The sequence below is a fragment of the Phymastichus coffea genome, unplaced genomic scaffold (genome assembly GCF_024137745.1).
Source record: "Phymastichus coffea isolate CEN01 unplaced genomic scaffold, Cenicafe_Pcof_1.1 PCOF00021, whole genome shotgun sequence".
Lineage (NCBI taxonomy): Eukaryota > Metazoa > Arthropoda > Insecta > Hymenoptera > Eulophidae > Phymastichus > Phymastichus coffea.
Window position 1 is genome coordinate 1098236 of NW_026706832.1, and position 15754 is coordinate 1113989.

Consider the following 15754-nt stretch of genomic DNA (forward strand, 5'->3'; position numbering starts at 1 on the left):
TAGATAAATTTAAATTATGTTCTGTTTTTAGTTGGTATAGGTATTTTAAATGATGCTTAAGGTTGACGTTTCGATATTATTCCTTTGAATCAATTAATATCATCTGATTGCGCGTAAACTTAACCCTGAAGGTACATACAGGACTAAAATACCCGGATGTAAAATTGAAAAATGTGTGAAAAATTCACTTTTGATCTTGTAAATCTCTAAATATAATATTTATACTTTAATAAAAAAATGTTTGTCATATTTCCAGAAAAATTTACTTTTGTTAAAAAATATTATATTTAATAAAATAGAAAATTAAATCAAGATACGAATTGTAAAAGAGACCGTAAATACATCCACAGTGTACCGAACTGAAGTTTTAGGATAGTACACCTTAAAGGTTAATTTAAATTAAGTTTTTTATATTTTTTATGTATTGAAAGATAGAAGCATTTTAATACTTGGAAATTGATAGGGGCGGTTTATGAGGATTGTGCGGATTTGTGCGGATGAGGTACATCAATGTTCAGGTTGTGTTGGCCTATCAGTAGTTATGATCTTAATTTTCTTACAGAAAAGCAGCTGATGAAACTCGCTCTACCCAGGACTAGGTGAGTTAGCCTGCTTAGGGGTTGATAGGGATGCTTTATAAGGGATATAGTGATTTGTGGGGATCGGTTATATCAGGTTATAAATGGGTTAGCCTATCCGGGTTGAGAAGTTAACTTTCTTGTGAAAAAATAATTAATCAAACTCGCTCTACCCTGAGTTAGGTGGGTTAGCCTGGTTAGGGGTTATTAGGGGTGGTTTCTACCCCTTAACAGTGGATTCGGCCAAAATAAAAAAACACGGGTTCAATATTTTTTAGTGCTCTAACGATGTGCCAAGTTTGGTTAAAATCGGTGAGTGACACTTGGGTAGGGTTACTTGTAAGCTGCGATGTAGGCGGACTGAAGGACACAGTCATACTCGCTCGCTACCTCTCCCCTCCCGGTCATTGCCCCTAACGCGTCCTCTCTCTCTCTCTAACCCAAGCCGATCACGGCTATAACACTTAGCCACGCTCGACAGACTACGCGAGTCCTAACGATTTTCGGCAATCGTTGCAAAGAGCATGGTTCAATAATATAATCTTTAAATTATTTTTATTTTACGCTCTAGATAAGGTAATATAAAATTGTCCATGACTGAATAAAAGAGATAAGCTGCAACTCAGCCAGGTGATTGTTCTTGTGATTTATTAATCGTCATTGTCATGTGATTTCCCATAGCGATTTATAATTATCATAGAATCGAGATAATTTTTTTTTAGAAACCTCGGACTTCCCGTAAAATTTAATGGTAAGATAACCTTTTTATCAATTTTCATATTCTTTGATTTATTTTTTCTATGTAAATAATCCATTAACCCACTATAACATTCACTTCTCAATCTATTTTCATTTTTTTATGTAATATAATTTTGAGCTTTTCACTTTTACGAATGCATCAATCGATGGTAGCTGACTTATTTTTTCAAGATTTAGATATGGATTGAATCCATTTCTTATACTCATTCTGTAATTGTAAAATTGAAGATTTGACATGTTCCTATTCCCAGCATTAGTTTTCATACCTGGCATCCATTCGTAACCACCGTTAGAATAAATAAGTGGATACATCATTGGAGCGGTATATTTACTAATAGGCGGAATACTAATAAATTTTTCATATTTTTTTATTATTTTACGATATCACTTTCTTTTGGAGGTTGCCCGTTTTTCCGAATAAATATCATTGCAACTTCGTTATATCTAGCGTTATTATATCTATTTTTATCTAAGTTTTCGTGTCTTTGTATTGACATTGTAATGTTACGTCTCACGTAACGGTTACGAATTGACATGAGTTACTCAAACGCGACTGTCTCTTTTCGGTCAACGCGTAAGTGCCTTACCACGGTTGCGAGACTAAAACAAGAGCAGGTCGGCAACGTATCTAAAGCACCGAGTAGAGAAGTAACAATTGAAATAATTTTACCTGTAGTTTAACTGGTACAGAAACTCGTACCCCAGAAGCCAGAGATATAACGTAGATACAAGAATTAGGTCTAACTCTCAAATAAATTATTATAGAAATAGAGTTAAAATATTTATTGATCAAATTCCAGAAGATCTGTAGTCTTACAGAGTCGAATACAGAGTGTTCGTTACAATCGCTTTGCGTCCTCTTTTATAGTACAAAATACATAAAAACTAATCTATAAAGGGTTAAACCCAGAAGGGATAAGTCCGTCACTGAGAATAAAGTCAGCTATTAAATGACTATTACTTTAATTACGGGAATTCCACTTTCATAAAAAAAATAAAATTGAAAATAAAATTTTACTGCTATAAAATAGTCTGACTCGTTCTCGACGTAACAGTAATATTTTTCAATTAAATTGTGAATTAAATTTATTAAAAATTAACACACCCATTCTTCTATTTTTATCATCGCATTCTAATCCCTATCATTAAACAATTTTAAATATTGTTTACATACACTTCGTAACTGTATTTATTATATGTATTATATGCTAATCTATATTTGAATTATTATATTTGCAATACGCAATATATTATTATTATTAACAACAATTTCAAATTTTTCAAATAGTATAACCTGAATATATCCACAAATTCATCATTCCAATTATAATAACATTGAGTAATGTATTTGACATAGATTTTTTTTCTAATAACGATATATATGTTATATTAACGATTCATTTTACTCAATAAATCGTAACTTCAAAAAAAATTTATACTACAAATAATGAAATGAATTGATAATGATTCAATAACTCGGTATTAATGTACATTAATGATAATTTGCTATGTAACTCATGATTTTCTATGAAAATATAATTTTAAAAATATTCATTTGCATCACATTCGTAGTGGAAATATAGTACATTTAATATAATCTCCTTCGATGAGCTTATCATTTTCAATGAATTTGATATGTCAAATGAATTCACTTCATTTATGATCTATTTGTCTGAGAATATTTCATGTATCTAAAAATTCTATTTATAAATATACATATAAATGGGTTTGATAACTTAATTCAATCTAATCTATATCTATAATTATTATAATTTTCATGGAAAAATATATATTTTTAATTAAATATCATAGTATATATCTGTTTTGCCTTGTATACGATAATTTATATATCATAAATTCATTATGTAATCGCATTATGTAATTATTTTAATAATTACTTTTACATTAATTACGGGAACTCCCCTTTCATAAAAAAAATTCAAATTTTACCCCTATAAAATAGTCTGACTCGTTCTCGACGTAACATGCCCGCCCCTGAAGACTAGCGACGTAGGGTGCTCGCAAATTACACCTGCCTATTTGAAATTTCGTACATCAAAATATTATACTTATACTTATACCTTGCACATTACGAAGTCACAACAAACACTACCTACTAAACACAAAGTGATTTTACACATATACGAGGTGTGTTCAAAAAGTAAGGTGACTTTGTATTTTTAAGAAAAAATATTTATTTATTTATCAATATTTATGTTGTCCTCTTCAAAGTAATCCCCCTCAGATACAATACACTTATACCAACGGTTTTTCCAATCCTCAAAGCACTTCTCATAAGCACTTTTCGGTATAGCCTTGAGCTCTTCCAGCGATGCAGTCTTTATCTCTTCAATCGTTGCAAATCTCCGTCCTTTCATAGGTCTCTTTAGTTTTGGGAACAAGAAAAAGTCACATGGGGCCAAATCCGGTGAATATGGTGGCTGAGGCATGATTGTGGTGTTGTTTTTGGCCAAAAAATCTCTCACAAGCAAAAATGAGTAAGCAGGGGCATTATCGTGATGCAAAAGCCATGAATTGTTTTTCCACAATTCTGGGCGTTTTCTTCGTATTGCTTCTCGCAAACGGCGCATAACTTCAAGATAATACTGTTTATTGACCGTACGTCCATATGGTAAGAACTCCTGATGCACCATGCCATGGTAATCGAAGAAAACAGTGAGCAAAACTTTGACATTTGATCGAACTTGGCGTGCTTTTTTCGGTCTTGGCTCATCTGGGCTCTTCCATTGGGACGATTGGACTTTGGTTTCGATATCATAACCATATACCCATGATTCGTCACCAGTTATGACCCTTTTGAGTAAATCTGGGTCATCGTTGACGTCATTCAATAGTTCTTGAGCGATGCTCACGTGACGGTTCTTTTGGTCAAAATTTAGCAATTTCGGAACAAACTTCGCTGACACACGTCTCATGCCCAAAACGTTAGAAAAAATTTCATGGCCCGAGCCAAGCGATATACCAACATCCTCAGCAACTTCTCTGATAGTGATTCAACGATTTTCCAGAACAATTTTCTTCACTGCTTGAACGTTTTCATCAGTTGTTGACGTGCTTGGGCGTCCAGAGCGAGGCTCGTCATTGGCATCTTCCCGGCCATCTTGTAAGAGTTTGTACCACTTGTAAACATTTTTTTTACTCAGAACAGTTTCACCGTATGCCACCGTCAACATTTAAAATGTTTCGGAGCACTTTATGTTATTTTTTACACAAAATTTGATGCAAATCCTTTGATCCATATTTTTCGATAGCAAGAAATCGCCGAGCACGCAAAACACTTATAACCTTTACGCCTCTCACAACCAAACAAAAAATGCTATACACTTGAAACTTGGTACAGATGTTCGAGAAGAGTGTACCAACATAACAAAATAAAAAAATCGATAATCGAAAGTACGTTGCCCGTGAAATTTGAAAAGTCATCTTACTTTTTGAACACACCTCGTATACATTTACGAGAAACTTCGAAGCACTACTTAACATAAAGTCTTTAATTTTGGTAAGGCAAAAAACTATCTCTCCACACTACATTTAGTCTTCTTAAAAAAATTTCTTCTCCTATGTTTACGCGTTTACACATGCTGCACTTTTCTCCAGATTGAAGGGCGTACTGATGAGCAGTTGACCAGCACCCCCAACAGATGAGGAAAATATCCTTTGGTTCGTGGCTTAAGTATTCAAAAATACATAGCTTACAGAAACGCCACACAGGTAAAGGTCGAGAACATTGTACACATTTATCGTAGGTTAACAAATCCGCAAATCCTCTACCTCCATAAGGCAAATAGACAAATTCTGCATAGTCCTCCTGCGTTCGATTCGTTCTCCGTGGAAATATGCAACCAAATAATCTATCCATATTTACATCTCCATTGTAGTACATCCTTCAGGTGGTTGAGGAATATATTCTACATACTGTTGTTGATCGTTTTCATACCTTAATTCCCATCTTTTCATGATAATTTGTAATTGTTCGTTAGTTACGTCAGTTCCAGGTGCTAATAGTAAGAGCAGAATCGTAGCTCATCATGCAAGCGCAACTCACCGATGCCTTTCTATAGTCCTCGCAGTTTTCATAACATATCTGACCTAGGACTTGGGCTTGATTAGTAGGGTTACCTGCTCTGGATGGTCGCCCCATCTTTACTGCTTCACTATTCAACCGCATGACGATTCCACGTCGATACATCTCCGGTAAGATTACATTGTCGTATGGTTCCGGGCTCTGAAATAAATTCAAGGGATCACTTATGATCCCTTCTGCGGTGATGACAAATCCGTGAATTTCTCCATAAGCAGTCTCCAACTTTTCCAACACTTTACTCGCGAACATGTTGCACTATAATTTGTAGAGCCACGGACACAAGACCAGTTGAAACGATGATGTCTCACTAACAACTAAATCCTTTTTATTCTACATTATCCTTCAAACCGGGAACTTAATCACTAATCTAGCCATAAAATTCTAATTTTACTCCTTTTCTACTGCTAGATACTACTTAATTTATTCGAACACTAGGTGTCGAGTTTAGCGTATTGTTTGTCAACCGTTTTTGGAGGAACTTTGCTGGGAAATTGCAGTATAAATTCATTCTAATAATAATTTATTTATTTCTATTTTTATATAAAAATAGCCCTCCAAAAAAAAAATTTATTCACTAAAATTTAGCCAATAGTTACTGTTTTCTGAAAATAGCTGATCTACTTGCCTACTCCACGCCTGAATTAATTCATTACCTCGTTGGTGGAACCGGCACCTTTCGTCATCATTTTCTAATGACTTGCGATGTTCTGCAAAGGGATACTTTAAAATTTGCACCAACACGTCCTTATACTGTTTGCTTAAGTGTAACGCCGTGCAGTAACGACAATCACGTACTGCTAATAACGGTACTTGACACACTGCACAATATCCAATGGTGAGTCGGTTATCTGTATTAAGACTACGATAATCGATCTGAAACAGATATCAGTACTTTCATCGACAGTTTGAGACGGACAATAAAGCAAATTTTGGCTCCTGAATAAATTATCTTTTGGTAGAGTGGATTATTCAGGATATTGAAATATCTCATTATTGCTTCTTAACGTAAACCGTCTGCCTCTAGCTTGTTGTTATGCCACTGTGAGTGCTGGTATTACTGGATCTAGCAGTAAGTATCCCATCTTCCTTACACTCTCCTTGCATATTTCTTGAAATTCCGATGAATTGTTGTATAGTATTTCCCCGATTAATTCATACATGTTGGTTGGCTGGAATATTTGCACTTTGTATCCGTATTTATTTGCTGTTTTGTTCAACCAACAGCAAGCTCCCCAGCGATAAATATGGGATGGTTCGGGTGTCCTACAGTAGTTTTTACTAGTTTTAAACAGTCCTAGAGGGTCTCGTTGCACAACACCTTCTTCGTCAAAGAGGAAACCGTGGCAAAATCTTCTTTCACTTATGAGTTTGATGCAAACACACTGAACGTACATTTTTCACTGAATTATATCAATTGCTTGCTCTGTTGTTTTCTATAGACTAACTAATTTCCTCTTGCTCCATTCGTTTTAATACTGATTTTTTTTAATTCCCTACTTCCCTCTTTCTATTTTTATGTTCCTGGATGATTACCATTTTACAATCCACGACCTAGTTTAGTCATACTAAGTAAACTTTATTACCCATACCTGGCCTAATACTATGGATAACATTCCCCCGCAAAACTAAATATTTCATATAAGTGCTAAAACTGCAACTAGCTGGCTGACTCCCACAACAACAGGTATACTTATTTATTCTTTAGTATTTATTGATTCTGAGCTTTCAATACCTAATTGTTCGGACGTATCTTCCTTTAGTTCTTCATCCTGGGTTGATTCTAATAGAGTTGGTAACATATTATCATAGTCATGAGCCTTTTTAGGATGTATACGAGGTATCTCGTAAAACGGTGGCCCTGTAAAATCGTATCTAAATCCGGTATCTAATCTGGACATTGGTATATACGTATGTGTAGCTTACTGTTATGCCTCTTCTACTTTGTTTTTTGTTGACATAGCGATATACAATTAACATAATTAGAGAGCTTATAATTAAATATAAAATTGCAATGCTGATACAAATAAAGCTCCAAATTGACAAGTCCACTATTTTTTATTCTACCTATGTTGTTAGGGTACTGATCGGTTTTATCTCAATTTTAGTTGTACTGTCTAACAGCTGGTCTATATTTAAAAGGTTAGTCGAAAAGGCGAAATAATTAGATTTTTTATTACTTTATTGCCGGTTGCACCTCTATATATCTTTCCGTCGGCCCATATGTTACATACCTTGGGAGTTCAATTATGCCAGAGGAAAGCTTCGGAATAGATTTTTTTTTTAATGTATTTATTTAAGCAAATTGAACCCTATTGGATTATTTTGCTATTCGGAATAGTTATCGAAGTTCAGCTATGCCACCGCGATTCGGTACACTCATGGCGATGTTCAGACGATTGACTAATAGAGAGAGAGAGAGGGCGCACGAGAGTTTGAAAATAGTCAGTTAAGCCTCAGCTGCTTTCTAGAGCATACCGCCAATTTAGTTTGCATAGTTTTTCGTCGTTTTCGCTGATACAAAGTTTTCCTGGATTGTTGGACGTTCGCGAGTGATAGTAAGCAGCATCACAGCAGCAGGAGTTCAACAGCAGCATTTGTTGGAGTGAGCAGCAATTGTTCAGTGAGTGAGACAGTGAAGCTGATTTGAGGAGCATCGTTGAATCTCTTCAACAGTTACGGCTGATCATCATAATTGCACCGTAGGGTAGGTGTACCTCCCTTTCATTGCGCAACAAAATACTATTGAAAGTATCAGGATCGTTATTTTACTAGTCGGCCCAACGTCAAGCTATTGTTCTCATCTAACTATCCTCATGCTATTGTTCTCGCCCAAGGTCAAGCTACTGTGAATTCCTATTATCTCGATACCTAATCTATTATTCTACCCAATGCCAATTTATTCTACTCTATTTTAGACGACGCGGATCAACTTGATTATCCACGTCGACGCTATCCCCATTTGCAGCATATGAGTCGTTCCTAATTAAGCACACCACAACGCGATCGCAGCCCGCACTTGCGATATACCCAGGTCAGGTCGTTGGTTGGTCAGAGAAATACTTCAAAACAAAGGCGACTGTATTCATACACCTTAGATCAGTCGTGAGTTAATCGAAACGAATTGGGTCCGCGAGACCGAAGTTGTTTCGCGCACTCCCGTTCGCGATTCAAACGTAAGATGTACTTATGGGTGTCGTGAAGGTCAGGTCTGTAAGGCTATCGTCCTTTTGTCTCTTCCACGTTCTCAATTAGCACTTAACACTGATTCACTTGGATTGCGTCCGTCCTCGGCTGCGGCTTCCAGGGGAGCAGCACGCGGCTTGTGCGACGTCGTTTGGCGTCTTCTCGATTACCTCCCTTTACCCCCTACGAGTTCTTATTTGATTGGACGAAAATGTCATCAAGCCGATCGTCAGTTTCCTCTATTATAGCTTTTTAACCCGCGCAATTTTATTACTAGTCCGTTAAGTAGCGTCGGTTTTATCCTATTCGTTAGCATACCCCTATCCTATTTGTGATTGGTCGGTCAAGTCGCACGCGTTGGTCAGTTTCCCGTCGTTATCATCTATCCTTTTCTTGTGTGCGCTCCTCAGTCCTACCGATCTCTCCTACGAGAGTATCGATAGTACCTATCTCGCTCATACGCGTGCCCTACCTCATTCCCTCTGACGCTCCGTCACTCTATTATCTGTCACCTCACTCGCACTCATGCGTTCGAATGCCCTTCTCTCGCGCTCAGCCACTCTTTTATCGGTCGCGATCTAATATGGTCGCTGCTCCACTTTAGCGTTCGCTTCGCGCCACGTTGCTGCTGTTCCTGTCGCTTCCCGGAGCGCGTGAGGTCAATCGTGTGCGGACCATGAGCGTGTGTGTATTCGCTGTGCTCCCGTAGTCTGCTGCCAGCAGACTACGGGTATATCCACACCAACTTTTGCTTAAATAACTCTACGCTTTTTTCTACAGAACAATGTCGCTGATTCTGCGTGATCCATTCAATTAATAAACCCATTTTATTAATAATGCATTCTATTAATAATATTATTCTATAAATAACTACATGTTCCATGAAATCTTACATTTACATCTTAAAAATTTGAAGAATGGAATCTATCAATTTTGTTGAATTCATTTGAAATGCATCTTATCATTTTGCAGAAAGTAACTTGTTAAATAATTTTATTGTTCTTATTTTTTTTAAGACATTGGAGTATACCATTGAGCCGAAGGTTTCGATCTCTAAAATTATGGTGCGTTATAAGGAAATACGGCATATCAGGTCTTCAATCGTACATTCGCAATCATATAAAACTGGCGAAAATGTTTGAATCACTGGTGAAAAGGGACGATAGATTTGAGCTTTGTAACAAAGTAGTGGTAAGTAATTAATTATTTATGTTCAAATTTTTAGAAAGAGTCTTGTAATATAGAACCACTACTAATATCTATATGACTAACAGTAAAACTTGTTTTTAAAAAGAAATGCATTAAAACTTATTCGAATTACATTTAATACAGCAGACAAACATACTATATTGCCATCTTGCTCAAAGAATTCATGATTTTAGAGACTCTTTGATGGGTCTTCCAATAATAATTAACTTACAAGTTGTACTCTATAACGGGGTTTTAGCTAGTGCTCTTTCCGGGCTAAATCAGTTATATAATAAATAGTTCTCGCGGATTAATATTTTAACAAAGCGAAGTGCGCTATCCAAGACAACCCTGTGCCCCAGTGCGAACAGTGCTTGGGTCCAGCCGCATCAGCTTGCCTCCTTCCTTACGTAGAAATTCGGCCCGCGAAGAGTGTCGTGAGCCACAGGTTACTTGGTGAGGGACAACCTAAAGAGTCTCGCGGCGAAGTAGTTATACAACAGGGCAGGTGTATCGGAATAAGTTGCTGCGGATTTTGGTAGAAACGAATCTTGTATTTCAGGCACTTACGAATACATACAAGCGCGCGTGGTGGCGAAATGTGAGCGGCAGCGAACAAGGCCACGACGCAACGCAGTGCGCCGATCTTGTCAGCAACCGAACAAGATCGGACAACGAATTTGCTTAAAGCGGCTCGAGGCAGGACGCAATGGCGAGCAGAATGACAGAGTGCGTAAGCCGGGCGAAAAACTAAAGCGACAAATGCAGTTAGCAAGCAATAGGAGAGAGAGAGAGCCTAAGAGAGAGAGAGAATCGACTAGGTACTTACAGTAGTTGTCGTCGGTTATTACAACGGCAGCAACGCACGAACAGTAGATCGCGACCACGCTTACTCCTGCCCTACACTCGCGCGGGCGTTCTCGCTTCCTAGCCTTATAGCTGACGGAATTCCTGTCAACATAAGCTATGCGCCTTCGCTTATCGCTGGCGATCTTTGGACTCGTATAATCGCCACTGCGTACTCGCTTACTCCCTCGAGATCTCTCGTAACGCAAAAGGAAAAGGGTGTTACTGTCAAACTATGCTAGCGTCCGTACTTGTCTCTGCTCGCATGCCAACTGACTCATTGCGCGCTCTCCTTCTCTCTCTCCTTCGCGATCGCGGTTCCTCCGCGACATCCGCGCTAGGGACTATCGATAGTATAGATCGTAGGACTCGACTCTTACCTTGTTCGCTGACATTTCAACTGCGCTACAAATTATAAATTATTATAATGCATGGTAAAGTGTAAATATGATTAATAAACAAACTGGCCGCAGGGAGAGAGAGACGTAACGAGAATGTGACTCGTTATATGCCCCTCCCCCAGACGCTGGTTGCCAGGGGGGTACCAGCTCGAAACCTGGTCTCTCTCTTTAGACGTTTCCTTTTTCCAAGGAGAACTCATGCATCCTCAAAAGAAAAGTAAGGCAATCTGTCGTTATAGTAAGGAAGCATAATGGGAAGATATGTGGAACGACAAAGAAGAATATTTTTTTTTTTTAAATTTTTTTAAAAAAATTTTCTCCCCTTACAATTTTATTCCTTATACAGTAACAAAAAAAATTTACAATATTTTTTTTTCTTTGATTGGAGGCGTTGCCTCCTTACTAGGGATTACGCACGCTCGCGTAACAATCTTGGTAACGGTATCTAGATAGGTGAATGGGAACAGGAAGAGCGAAATCACACAAACGCGTTGTCGCTTAAGCGTGTTCACTTATCGCGATCCTCTACGGGCGCGGAGCTCGGCGTCCGTGTAGGCATAAGCCTCAAGCTGTCCCGATAACTATCTCGGATGGATCTGAAAATTGGGGTAGTCGGTAGACCTTGAGACACCGGTGAGGTGGCACAGGTTGCAGAAACGCGTGCCCACCAGGTCTCGTCGTCGCCCGTCCCACTTGCCACACGGCTTCGTGCGGTTGGTGTGCTGTAGAGCAAGGTATCCGGGTGGCCGTCTCGGCCCCTCAGCGAAATCGCTTGGTCTAGACCTTGGTCTGGATGGATGCGGGGCGATCACCATCGGAGAAGGCGAGTGCGGTCGAGGCGGTGACGTGGAAGCAGTGGACTCCTCATCCCACTGGTGACCGGTCCCTTGGAGTCGGGGTACCCAGTGGTAGGGGTCATCGGCCGAGCGTTCCAGCATCCTCATCTGAGCCCTCAGGTTCTCTACCTCTCGCAGTCTAGCGTCAACCGCCTCCGCCAGCACGCGTTTCTCCTCCTCGACGAGGCGGCGCCTGAGCAAATCGGTTCGTTGGCGAGCGAGGTACGCCTTTAGGTCTAGCTCACGCTGAATTTTATCGGCGTAGTCCCCTGCCAAGCGTTTCCCTTCGGCGCCTGCGGCCTGGATGAATTTCATGGCCTCGCCGAAGGTCGCTGTCTCTTCGGCGTTTGCCACCATCCGGGCCGTGCGAGCGGCCTTGACACGCTGCAGCATTTCCTTCCAGGTGTCTCCCAGCGCTAATGGTCCATAAACCTCGCCTGAGGGTGGCTCGTCGTGATCTCTGGAATCGCTGGGTGACGTCGCTGAAGCGCTGTCGCTGATGGTCGGCTCCGTCCTTTCCTGTGGAGTAGCGGAGGGCTCCTCCGCTTCCTGCTCTGGTTCCTCGGTATCGGGAGTCTCCACGTCCAGTGGGGCTGTCGCTTGATGTGGTTCTTCAACGCTGGCCGCTTCCGGTTCCTCGGGCTGAATATCTGCTGGGACCGCCTCGTCTTCCATCGAAGCGACGGTAAGCACTTGGAGCTCCTGGAACTCCTCTTGGCTTTTCACCGCTGAAACGTCCGATGTAGTGTCCATCTGTAGGAGTCAATATAAGTAAGAAGATGGTTTTTTTTTTCTTATTTGCTGGCATTCAGTCCGGGAATAGTACATAAGCGTAGAAAGGTTAGCAGTAGATTAGTTAGGAGGCAGCTAAAAGCGTAGAAGCAGAGAGGGGGTAGCAACGCAAAGGTTAGTGTTGTCTTGAGCGAAGCCGCCTTGGCGACGGTGGGACCGTCGGTGGAGAAAGTTTCTTTTTCCCCTTTGGTCGGCTACGCCTTCTTTTTGTTAAGGGTTCTCAGCCGGAGGTTAGTTCACTATCGGCCAACTCCTTTTAATTTTGCTCGTTGCTCTCGTCGCTTTTAGGGATTCGTGCGAACAAATTATCGAGGTCCAAGCCTTCCACGTTAGACTCGCATTCCTCCGTCTCGTCAGTTTTTGGACATTGCTCGTCGTCGTGACAAGGGCGTAAATCGCAAACGGCTACCTTGCCTATGTTAGTATCTTCTTCAGTATAAGCTGGTAAGAGTTCATTCCTACGCGGGCCGTAATGACAAAAGGTCCTGCGAATTTCGGGCTTAGTTTTGCAGCGATTTTCATTGCGGCCGAGGAAAGCAGGCGGTTTTTGGCCCATACTTTGTCTCCGACGCGATATTCTACATCCCTTCGCTTGACGTTGTAATATTTTTCTTGGCGGTCTTGCGCCATTCGCGTATTTTCAAGTGCTACCGCGCGAAAGTCTCCTAGTTTATCCATCCTCGCGTGCCAATTCTCTATGGCGGTGGCTTCGAGGTTTCGGATCATGTCTCTATCTTCCGCTCTCTTCTTAGAGTGAGGAGGGTCGGGATGTCGTCCGTAATTGAGAAAAGCTGGGCTAGCGCGCGTCGCTTCGTGGATAGCCGTGTTATACGCAAAGGCAAATTCCGTGATGTGAGCATCCCAAGTAGCATGATTTTCTTGGATGAACGCGCTGATCATGGTTTTTATCGTGCGGTTCACTCTCTCGGTTGGGTTGCTCTTCGGCGAGTACGGCGCACACGTGCCGTGGATAACGCCGAACGAGTCCAAGAACTCGTCTACCAATTTGTTTTTGAACAGAGTCCCATTGTCCGATAAAAACTTATCGGGCACTCCAAATCGTAGAAATACCCGCTCCTTGAACTCGCGTCTAATCGCTCTCCCGTTGGCTTTGCGTAGCGGGATACACTCAATCCAGCGAGTGAAGAGGTCGATGAAGATTAATAGATGTTCATAGCCTTGCGCTGACTTAGGAAAAGGGCCCATAGTGTCGCCCTCCACGATTTCCCATGGCCGTGTGACTAGGTGCCGTCCCATCAGTCCTGCTGGAGCAACTTGCTCCACTTTAGTCTGTTGGCAAACGAGGCAGTTACGAACGTAGTGTGCTACATCTCTGTGTATGCCAGGCCAATAGTATTTAAGCGCGGCTTGCTTTTGCGTCTTATAGCGCCCTAGATGTCCTGCGGTAAGACTATCATGACACTCTGATAAGACTTGAGTTCTCTGTTCTCGTGGAAGCACTAGCTTCCAAGCCTCTTCATCTGTACCCATCAAATCGTCCACGATAACGTCTGGTTTATAAATATATAACTTGTCTCCTATATACTTCCAATATGGGTGTTTAGTGGGGTTTTCTTGAAGTTTTTGCACCCATTTCAAGTACCACGGGTCCTTGACTCGCGGAGGCGCTTTAAGCGAAGCTAAGCAAGCGATAGTAGTTTCTTCATCCTCTTCGTACATTCGCGACAAGGCGTCTGGAACTACGTTGTATTTTCCTCTTCTATGTATGATGTCGAAGCTGTAGGATTGTCGGCTCAGTGACCATCACCCTAGCTTGCCGTTCGGATGTTTTAGGTTCCGCAACCATTTTAGACTGTGATGATCAGTTATCACTGTAAAGTGATAGCCTTCTATATACGGTCTGAACTTTTTGACTGCCCATATTACAGCGAGGCACTCCCTTTCTGTGACCGAAAGCCTTCGCTCGGTGGCACTGAGTGCTCGACTGGCGTAGCAAAGTACTCTGTCTTCGCCTCCGACGTGCTGCAAGAGTACACTGCCTAATCCGGTATCGCTGGCGTCACATTCTATAATAAATGGAGCCGTAAAGTCTGGCCTAGCCAAGACGGGGGCAGTATCGATCAGGCCTTTTATGCGCTGGAAAGCGTCTTGCTGCGTCTCTGTCCATTCGTATTTAGTGTCTTTCCTAGTTAAAGCGGTAAGCGGGTCCGCTATGCTCGCAAAGTCGGGCAGGAACTTCCGATACCACGACGCCATTCCTAAAAACCGACGTAGTTGCTTGAGATTCTTCGGCGGCGGATAGTCAATAATGGGCCGGACCCTTTCAGGATCAGGACGAGTCCCGTCCCTGTTGACTAGGACACCTAAATATCGGACTTCAGTCATACAGATGCGTGATTTCTTTCGGTTGATGGTTAGCCCTGCTTCTTTAATCCTCTCAAGGATATGCGTTAGCCATTTCAAATGATCTGCATAGGTTTCGGTCGCTATAATCAGGTCATCGATATAGGCGAAGGCATAAGGCTCCATCTCGGGTGTAATTAGCATATCCGCTAACATTTGAAAGGTTGCTGGTCCTCCTGCAACTCCATAGGGCATTCTTACGAATTCGTATAGCCCTAGGCCAGGGACTGTAAAAGCGGTAATCGGTATCGATCGCTCCGTAAGAGGGATCTGATGGAAAGCTCCTGAACAGTCCAGTGCGCTAATGTACTTAGCGTGCTGTAACTTTCTCAAGATTACGTCCATATAGGGAAGCGGATAAGCGCTCACCTTTGATACTGCATTGACCTTTCGATAATCAACGCAAAAGCGATACGATCCGTCGGATTTTCGAACCATGACGACCGGACTCGACCATTCGCTTTTCGAGCGTCGTATTATGTTTGCTTCTAGCATCTTGTATACTTGCGCATGCATCTCCATCTCGATAATGTGAGAAACTGGATAATATTTTTGTTTGATAGGCTGGGCTTCTCCGACATCTATGTCGTGTTTGATCCATGACGTACATCCAATGTGGCTATGAAGGGTTTCAGGTAAAACTTCTTCTACAATTCGGTCGATTTCTGCGCGTCGCTCCTGGTTAATCTCCTCTATGCCTAA

General features: G+C 41.1%; 1 protein-coding gene across 3 annotated transcripts in view; it reads left to right on the top strand.

Moving 5' to 3' along the window:
* The window catches only part of LOC131675425 (aromatic-L-amino-acid decarboxylase-like), a 1116730-nt gene that overhangs the window by 589723 nt on the left and 511253 nt on the right, over window positions 1–15754 (top strand). For all 3 annotated transcript variants that reach the window (XM_058954401.1, XM_058954403.1, XM_058954402.1), the window contains one exon: window positions 9642–9816. In XM_058954401.1, the coding sequence (XP_058810384.1) occupies window positions 9642–9816 (175 nt within the window). The remainder of the gene's footprint in view (window positions 1–9641; window positions 9817–15754) is intronic.